General features: G+C 43.6%; 1 protein-coding gene across 1 annotated transcript in view; it reads right to left on the reverse strand.

Annotated features, from left to right (window-relative positions):
- Positions 1 to 8,760, reverse strand: part of LOC104371602 (uncharacterized) — a 31,657-nt gene extending 22,897 nt beyond the window's left edge. Inside the window, exons 1-5 of the mRNA XM_086616940.1 lie at positions 8,725 to 8,760; positions 6,359 to 6,644; positions 2,843 to 2,948; positions 305 to 357; positions 35 to 91 (exon numbers count right to left, since the gene is read on the reverse strand). Coding sequence (XP_086473066.1) covers positions 35 to 91; positions 305 to 357; positions 2,843 to 2,948; positions 6,359 to 6,626 — 484 coding nt within the window. The 5' untranslated portion in view covers positions 6,627 to 6,644; positions 8,725 to 8,760. The remainder of the gene's footprint in view (positions 1 to 34; positions 92 to 304; positions 358 to 2,842; positions 2,949 to 6,358; positions 6,645 to 8,724) is intronic.
- Between the last annotated feature and the right edge of the window lie 767 nt (positions 8,761 to 9,527).

Consider the following 9,527-nt stretch of genomic DNA (forward strand, 5'->3'; position numbering starts at 1 on the left):
TAAAAACATCTATACATCAATACAGCTGTCTTACCTCTGTCTGAGTTAGGCTGTTCTTGGCTGTCCACAGAGCAAAGTAGCTGATGTTGTCCTATAATTAAATTTATTTATTTTAGAAAGTATGTATTAATGATCTGGAAAAAAATAACTACACTCTGCAAAACAACTAAGGCCTGAAAAAAAAACTTAATCCTTTACATCTCCAATAAGGCATTATACTGCCACAGAGAAAAAAATTTACAAGGCTGGATCGAATTAAAGCAATAGTCTGATTTCCACACGTTTGTGACACCAGCTCTCTTACCTGAGTCATGCACTGGACTGTTCCTCTGAGTAGTTCCTGTTCCACACTTAGTTCTACCTGCACCAAAACAAATAGAATACCTGAAGAAACTACTCAGAAATTAAGTTTTGTGCCTTTGAAAACTAGCTGACAGCCTCTATCTGTTCCCCCACCCCCTCAATCCAAATAAAAAAAAAAATCACTGAGCACATGCAACTGAATACTTGACTTTGGGAAAGAAAAACAGTGAAATATTGTTTTGAGGCAAAGACAATCAGTGAGAGACCAACAAAATGGGCCTCTTGCAACAACAAATCTAAAACAGACTTTAGCAGTTCATGACTCTGAGTCTTGTTCCTAAATCAGCAAATCGCATCTTCTGTTTTATTGTACCCATGCAGTGCTTATCCTACTGAGGTGTAACAAGTTTATTTCCTAGCATGGTCAAACCTTCAAGAGAAGGAGTCGAATTGTGTCGAGTCTAATTGATGGCCAGTTACGAGTAACATTCTTCATCCTTCTTGCCCAGAGAACTTGCGGATGCCCCATCCCTGGAATTGTTCAAGGCCAAGTTGGATGAGCCTCTGAGTAACCTGATCTAGTAGAAGGTGTCCCTGTCCATGGCAGGGGGGTTGGAACTAGATGATCTTTGAGGTCCCTTCCCACCCGAACCATTCTATGATTTTGTGATTCTACATGTTGATACCAAGCATAGTGTTGTTCAACACCACCAACATGGACAAGGGCACAGAAGGTACCCTCAGAAAGTTCGCAGATGACATTGAACTAGGGAGAGTAGGGGATATGCTGAAGGGCAGAGCTGCCACTCAGAGGGACTTCAACAACCTGGAAGAATGTGCTAGCAGAAAAGACATGATGTTCAAAGCAAACGTGAAGTCCCACACCTCTCGAAATCACCCCACAGAGCAGTACAGGCTGAGCTCTGCCTGGCTAGAAAATAGCTCTGCAGAAGAGGACTTGGAAGCCCGGGTGGACGACAAGTTGAACATTAGTCAGAGATGTGCCCTTGCAGTATAAGTCTAACAGATAGTGGGCTGTGTTAGCAGAACTGTAGTCAGCTCATTGACAAAAATAATTCTTCCTCTCTATTCAGTATTTGTGACACCACATGTGGAGTAGTGTGTCTAGTTTTAGGCTCCCAATTCATGAAAAAACACTGATGTTCTGAAGCTATTCCAGCAAATGCCCACCAAGACGTTTAGGAGGCAGGAGTTGTGCAAGGAGGCCCTGAGAGAATTGGGTTTGTTCAGCCTGAAGAAAAAGAAGGCTAAGGGGATGCATAATTGCAGTCTACAGGTAACTTACACAGAAAACAAAGGAAACGCCTCTCAGAAGTACAGAACAAGAAGACAGGAGGCAACAGCTGCAAGCTGCAGAAGGGAAAACTCTAATAGAAACAAGGAAAATATCCTTCCCCACAAGGGTGATTGAGCACTTGAACACATGCTGACAGAGGCTGGGGAATTTCCATCCCTGGAATTATTCAAAGTTTGACTGGGAAAAGCCCTGAGCAACCTGATCTAGCTCTGAAGTTGGTCCTACTTTGAGCAGCAAGTTGGGTGAAACCTCTAGAGATTCCTTCCCATCTGGTTTATTTTATGATTCCATGTCAACAGAAAATAAATGGAGAATGATCGGGAAAGCATAAGGTCCACATGCAATATACATCTGTATATGCTCTGATTAGAGCCTTCCTCCAGAATATCATAAAATAGCCCTTCCCAGATAGGAGATGCATCCCATGCTCTTCACCCTGCAACTGCCCCCAAGTGGTGACCCCACCTGGAAGCCAGCAGGAACTTTCCATGCAGAGTACACTTAGGATGGAGCAATTTATTCCTGTTTGGAACTCTCAAACACAAAGAGAAGAGATGGTTTGCACCTTTTTTCAAGCCAGAATACAGTCTGACATATTAACCTAAGAAGGTGGTAGCAAGAGATACACAGTCATAGCCTACAATTATAATTTCCAAATAAGCTGTCAGACTTACAAAAAAGATACTCAAATTTAGCGTAGAGATGGATCAAGAAACAAATCTAGAACTCCAAGATGATGGCAACACAGGCTGACAGGAGGCACAGAAGTCCCTATGTATCAGCTGAGCACATTGAGTAGCCAGAGTAGACTCAGCAGAAGGCATTCAATAGGTCCTGGTACGAGCCTGTCCCAACAATAAATCTAATCCTGAGGGCAGCTTTATAACGGTCTCCAAAAAGGCAGTGAAAGCACACTCAGGTAGGAATGCTAGGGGCCATAGATACTTAGTCAGCAGAAACACACAGTAAATGAAACACCCAGTCTGAAGGAGAAACACACAAATAGGAATGACAGTGTTTCCCAGTACACAGAGCCCAGTGCCTGAGTGCAAGAAAGTTCAGTATATTATTTCCTTTAAGTCTACCAGCCTTCGCCTAAGTTGAACTTGTTTCTACTACTGCATTTACAAGACATTCGAGTCAGAAACTTTCACGCTTTTTACAGAACCTTAGGTCAGCAAAATCTTGAAGCATGGGAAGGTCAATTAGGAAATGCCATACATACCTCTTCTGAATAGGAATACTAGTACTAGTATTCCTACAACTAGAATAAAGAGAACAAAAGCTGCAATAAGACCGTCTCTGTTCCTTCTGTGATAGCCGTCTCCTTTAAAAAAAATAAAATAAATAATGATTGGTTAGTTAAAAAGCAACTGTGCGATACACTCCTTCAGTAGAAATACAACCCTCAGCATGTTTTATACCTATTTGTTTTTTAAAAAGTTACCTTCAGAAATTAACTCACCAGAGTCAGTTCTTAGCAAAACCCTAAGCCAGCTCCAGCAAAGTTACATGGGAAGTAACTTAGTTCAGCGAAGGCACATCACCGCTTGAAAGGCGATGGCTATTCCATTTTTTGGGGTATGAAAGGCCGAGCCAGACCTCAGCCAAATGAAATGTCAGCAAATATCTTGTACTGGGTTTGCATGGCAAGGTTTTGGTAGTGAGGAGGGTGCAGGGGTGGCTTCTGTGAGAAGGTGCCAGAAGTTGCCCCCATCTTGGGCAAAGCCCATGCCAGCCGGCTCCAAGACGGATCCAGCACTGGCCAAAGCTGAGCCAATCAGTGATGGTGGTGGTGCCTCTGTGATAACATATTTAAGAAAAGGTAAAAACTGCTGTGCAACAGCAGCTGGGAGTGAGGAGTGAGAACATGTGAGAGAAACAACTCTGCAGACACCAAGGTCAGTGAAGAAGGATGGGGAGGAGGTGCTCCAGGCACTGGAGCAGAGATTCCCCTGTAGCCTGTAGTGAAGGCCATGGTGAGGCAGGCTGTCCTCCTGCAGCCCATGGAGGTCCACGGTGGAGCAGAGATCCACTCGCAGCACCTGGAGGTCCATAGTGGAGCAGATTCACCTGCAGCCCATGGAGGACCCCATGCTGCAGCAGGTGGATGCCCAAAGGAGACCCGTGGAAGAGGAGTCTACGCTAGAGAAGGTTTGCTAGCAGGACTTGTGACCCCATGGAGGACCACCCTAGAGCACTCTGTTCCTGGAGGACTGTACTTCATGGAAGGGACCCATGCTGGAGCAGCTTGTGAAGAACTGCAGCCTCTGGGAAGGACTCGTGCTACAGAAGTTAATGGAGGACTGTCTTCCATGGGTGGGACCCCTTCCTGGAGCAGGAGAAGAGTGCGAGGAGGAAGCAGCAGCAGAGATGACACATAATTAGCTGACCACAACCTCCATTCCCTATCCTCCTGCCCTGCTCAGGGGGAGAAGGTAGAGAAATTGGGAGTGAAGTCGAGTCCTGGCAGAAGGGAGAGGTAGGGAGAAGGTGTTTTAGATTTGGTTTTATTTCTAATTATTCTACTCTGATTTTGATTGGCAATACATTAATTTTCCCCAAGTTGAGTCTGTTTTGCCCATGATAGTAACTGACAAATGATCTCCCTGTCCTCATCTCCACCCACGAGGCTTTTGTTGTATTTTCTCCCCTCGGTCCTGTTAAGGAGGAGGAGGAGGAGGAGTGATAGAGCAGCTTCACGGGCAGCCGGCAGCCAGCCACGGTCAACCCACCACATGCCTCATTTCTACCAAGTCTCTCATACATAATTCCAGTGAAGGAGGAAGAACTCTATACTAGTAAACCATGAAAATTACTTTTGCACAGAAGTGGGAAATTTTTTCAGTTAGGAACTGCCTTACACACCCTACAAACTAGATGGCTCCAAATATGTTCTCATTCTAGGTTTAAAAAAAAAAAAAAAAAAAAAGTAAGGCTCAAGCTGAACGGAAGCTCAGCTGAGGCTGTCCCAAAGCAATAAGCAACAGTAGAAAAACTCCTTTCTCCTTTTTAATTCTGCCTGTGAAGGAGGAAAGGAAGTATTGACTCATGCACACGCTAGATGAAAACTTATTTTATCTAATGGCTGCCAGATGACTCACTTGAAGTGACTGGATAGTTTCATTCCAGTTCATGAAAAGCAGTACAAAGAGCACAACAGTCATTAGCATTAATTACACAAGGCCTGAAGGTTCAGAAGAGGTCTTCTAAGTGTGTCTCCCTCTGTTATTACTCATTTCAAGTCACATCTGAAAGTTTTATTCTGTTGAGATCCCTGCAAAATGTATCTTTCCGGGGAATCAAACTGTGAACCTCCTACCTTTCACCAATCTTAAACACACTTTTAGCACATAAATCACTTCTGATGCTTTTCACTGTCTCAATTCAGGTTCCTGAGAAGTCAGCAGAAATCTTACAGTCAAAGTCCATGCTGCCTCTCAGCCTCGCATATACAGCCTGAGCCATTCATTACATTTTTTATATGCAGGGCATTGAGGCAAAGAGATTGCAGAGCTCTTTTCCGTTTGAGAAAATTTAATGAAACATGTAGCTTTCCCAGAAGCATCAATATTCTTCGGGATGGGAACTTCCTGGGTGTGATGTGTGATTTGTATGCTACTGAACTTCCAAGTGTAATTCAGAGGCTGCGGGAAATCTGCCGTACGCTTTAACACAAGGTCATCGCCACTGATGTTGCAACTTATTTCAGGTTTGGAAGGGGGATCTAAAAGGAGAGAAAACATTCAGTATTACTTTGGTTATAAACCGCCTTGAATTTTAGCATGGGATGAGGGATGGAGCAACACAAGCAGCAGGAGAGTGCATAGACAAGGTGTGCGCGTACATGCACACGCATGTGCATGGGAGAGAAATTATTTCTAAAAGTGGCCCTGCTTGTGGTTCTTCAGTGCCTAGTTTGAGACTCCTCATGCTTCATTGTCAATAGGACACACTGGTCAAAGACATTTCTCACAGACTACAAGTGAAGCTGCACAGATCTACACAGGATGATGCCACACATATTCAAGCATGTATAATACAGGAGCATCTTTAGTAGATACAGGCTGAGAGAGTTGGGGCTGTTCAGCCTGGAGAAGGCTCCAGGGTGATCTTATTGCAGCCTTCCAGTACATAAAGGGGGCCTGCAGGAAAGCTGGAGAGGGGCTTTTTACAAGGGCCTGTAGTGACAGGACAAGAGGAAATGGATTTAAACTGAAAAAGGGCAGATTTAGATTGGATATAAGGAAGAAATGTTTCACTCTGAGGGCGGTGAGGCACTGGAACAGGTTGCCCAGAGAAGCTGTGGCTGCCCCATCCCTGGAAGTGTTCAAGGCCAGGTTGGATGGGGCTTTGGGCAACCTGGTGTAGTGGAGGGTGTCCCTGACCATGGCAGGGGGTTTGGAACTAGATGATCTTTGAGGTCCCTTCCAACCCTAACCATTGTATGATTCTATGATTCTATACATAATGCCTCAGATAACTTGGTTATTTACCTGAAAGTACACAGTGTGCCATCTACACACGTTCTAGAAGTCATTTCAAGGTGAGTAATGACAAATGAAGATATCACCTTTAAAAATTTGTTTAAAGTACCTAAGCAACTTAAGAACAGAGCCAAAGAACAGACCCTCTCTGTTTCTGTTTGCTTTCCCAACAAACAAACAATCCCCTTTCTAGCCTTCTTAAAGGGAATAAAGTGGTGCAAATTCTTCATGCAGTTCTTCCACTACTTACCTAACACAGTCAGTATGAAGGTTTTGTTTTTTTCTGTATAATCGAAGTATTCTAACATATATATGTCAGCATCATTATTCTCCAAGTTAAATATAGTCAAGCTCCCATTCTCGTGAAGCAAGCCTCTATTACTGAGAGAAGGAAAATACGTTTCGGCTTGCCCTTCCCATTTGGCCACTTCATCCTTGTTTTCTTCCAAATCATTTCTACTATTTTTCGGTCTAGTTTTACTGGAAAAGTAAAATTTTCTCCCACAATACAAACACATTCTCACAGTGGATGTGTGCTACAGGGGAAGAAAAAAGAAAAAGTTACTTTAACAATTGTTTTATAAACTATTGCGTGACTAACGCAGTATGCACTGTCAGATGCATTCAAATTTAGGTTAGAAACACATCACAATGTTGCAAAGTAAGGCATGTGTCAGTTAAGAATTACCCAAAGCCAATCTGTCTGCACCAGCATGTGACAGGCACCGCAAAGGGATCCAGTTACCATGTTCTGGTCCCAGGTAGAATCATTGTCTTGATCTTTTTCCTTATCCTAAGCTCCTCTACCCTCAGTACTTTCCCTCTGTTGACTTGAATTAGGCCTCCTGCCCATGGTCTTGTGAAAAAGATAAAATGAAGAATTGTTGTCACCATCTCAGCATCTCATTACAGAACACTCAGACTGAAGCTCCTGTTGATAAACTGCAATTTTTCCAGTATGAATATTCACAGAGTTAGCAGAAATCATACTTCTGACACAAAATTGCTACTCAGTTCAAAACATGTGCTCTGAAATCATGGAGATATTAGGGATCTCCTCTGGAAATGTCACTTTAGCAAGTCTGTTTCACAGCCAGTGTATGTGAAATCGCATCCCAACCTCCGAGATCTCACAGAGCTGCACCAAGAAACAGGAGCTGTCCAGAAATCTTAACTGCTATCAGTTTTGGTTCAATCGTATTCTGCTAAAAAAGGCCCAGACATTCAATATAAATAAACAAACAGCAACAAAAGGAGGGATGAGATTTTCTTTAGTTTTTATTAAAAACAGCTACATGTGCAAAAAGAAATAAAAAAATCTACGGATCTAACAGATGAGACCAAATCTTGCTGTGGGGAAGGGACATTGTAAACTATTAGTATCTCTGTGTCCCTGCTTTAGCTTCAGCAATCACCTCCTACTTCCAAGTGGGTCTGAACAGCTTTAGAAAAAAAAAAACCACACCAAAAACCCACAAGACTACTGCCATGGCAGACATGTATGTAGACATGGACAAAGAAATGTCAACACTGAGTTCAAGTTACATTTGCATCAAAGACTTCGTTCCGCTCCATGGTAGCTGGTTAATTTTTACTACTAAGTTGAAGGAAGGGCATGATTAAGATAAAAGTGAGGTCTCATATTAAGGCAAGATTCACTACATGCACCATGGAAAACTTCCATTTAAACAGTAACTGTGCCTGGTGAAAGAAAGATTTAAGACTACTCCTCAAGCCTCAAGCTCCTAAGTGACAGCTACTATTCTGGGTTTGTTCTGGTTTGGATTTTTTTTTTTTTTTTAAGCCTAAATGTCACCAAGTCATGAATCCACCACCATCTCTATATCATAGAATCATAGAATGGTTCAGGTTGGAAGGGACCTTAAAGACCATCTAGTTACAACCCCCCTGCCATAGGCAGGGACACCCTCCCCTACACCAGGTTGCTCAAAGCCTCATCCAACCTGGCCTTGAACACTTCCAGGGATGGGGCAGTCACAGCTTCTCTGAGCAACCTGTTCCAGTGCCTCACCACCCTCAGAGTGAAAAATTTCTTCCTTATATCTAATCAAAATCTCCCCTCTTTCAGTTTAAAGCCATTGCCCCCTGTCTTATCCCTACATGTCCTTGCAAAAAGTCCTTCTCCAAGAACCTCTCAAAGCAGAACCGTAACTACAGCATATCTTGCTCTGCATCCCATCTCCTTTCCATATGAAAGCATCCTGGAGGTCAGCCAGGCCAATCATTAAGAAGATTGTTTCTCATTGGCAAAGAACAATACTTGCCAGCAGGCTAAATGTCCTGCTCTTCTGCCTAGTGCCACACCATGGAAAAAAAAAAGGACTTTCTCAGACAGGCGACTGAAAGCAAGCAATGGGAAACACACTTATGAGTGCTTGGATAGACAACTGCACACACAGGTCTCCTCCATGCCTTACTTCTCATGGACTATCCAATTTGTTCGCGATTTACCCATGAAAGTACTCTTCTCATGCTGTTACAGCTTCTACTTCTTGTCTACACTTACATCGTGGCCTTTTCCAGGCACAGGAACTGGAAAAGTAAACGGTAATGATGGCTCAGCTGTCACTCCCACATCTTTTCAACACAACTCACCTGCCCTTCTTTGTCTTCTATCCTGTTCAGACAGATTTAAACATCTCACTTGCTCCCGCTGCTCCAGTATGAGCATCTCTTTCCACGCATTTCAATTAACAATTTCCAGAAAATAGAAGAACCCAGGAGCACCAACACTTCCATTTGGAGATCATGAGAAGGCAGGATGCTGGGCAAGGTGAAATGCTGTTTTCATCTGATGAAGCTTGGGAGTCTTGTCAGAGACTTTTGTTTCACAAAGACAATTTTTAGGGTGTTTTCTCCAAGACGTCATCTCTCGCTGCCTACAGACCTATAGTATTCCTCACATGGAGAAAAACTCCTTGCTCTACCAACTGTGAAATTCTACTTCTCGGTAATTTCGGCTCACGGACACGACCAAGCTGTGGTGGCTTAACATCAGCATGCACAAGCCAAGCCACAGTGGCTGTTGACAAGAGCAAGATAACACGACTCTCTTCTGGGAGGAAAGCAGCCATTTGCTGGGGACTAAGAACACAAGCAAGGACAACCATCACCGCTCAGCCAACCACTAATGACTTCCTAGGTGTCAACATCCTGAGTGTTGATGCATGTAAACTCTCCATGCTTTTGCTGTCCTTCAGTGAGTCACAAGAGCTAGGCTGGAGTTGCAAGGGTAAGATCATTTCATCTTCAGGCCCAGAAATGACACTGGAGGAAAGCAGAGATGAAAGAAAATACATTGGTGGACGAGAAGCTCAATATGAGCCGGCAATGTGCTCTTGCGGCCCAGAAGGCCAACCGCGTCCTGGGCTGCATCAAGAGGAGCGTGGCCAGCAGGT

The sequence above is a fragment of the Tauraco erythrolophus genome, chromosome 1 (genome assembly GCF_009769465.1).
Source record: "Tauraco erythrolophus isolate bTauEry1 chromosome 1, bTauEry1.pri, whole genome shotgun sequence".
Taxonomy (NCBI): domain Eukaryota; kingdom Metazoa; phylum Chordata; class Aves; order Musophagiformes; family Musophagidae; genus Tauraco; species Tauraco erythrolophus.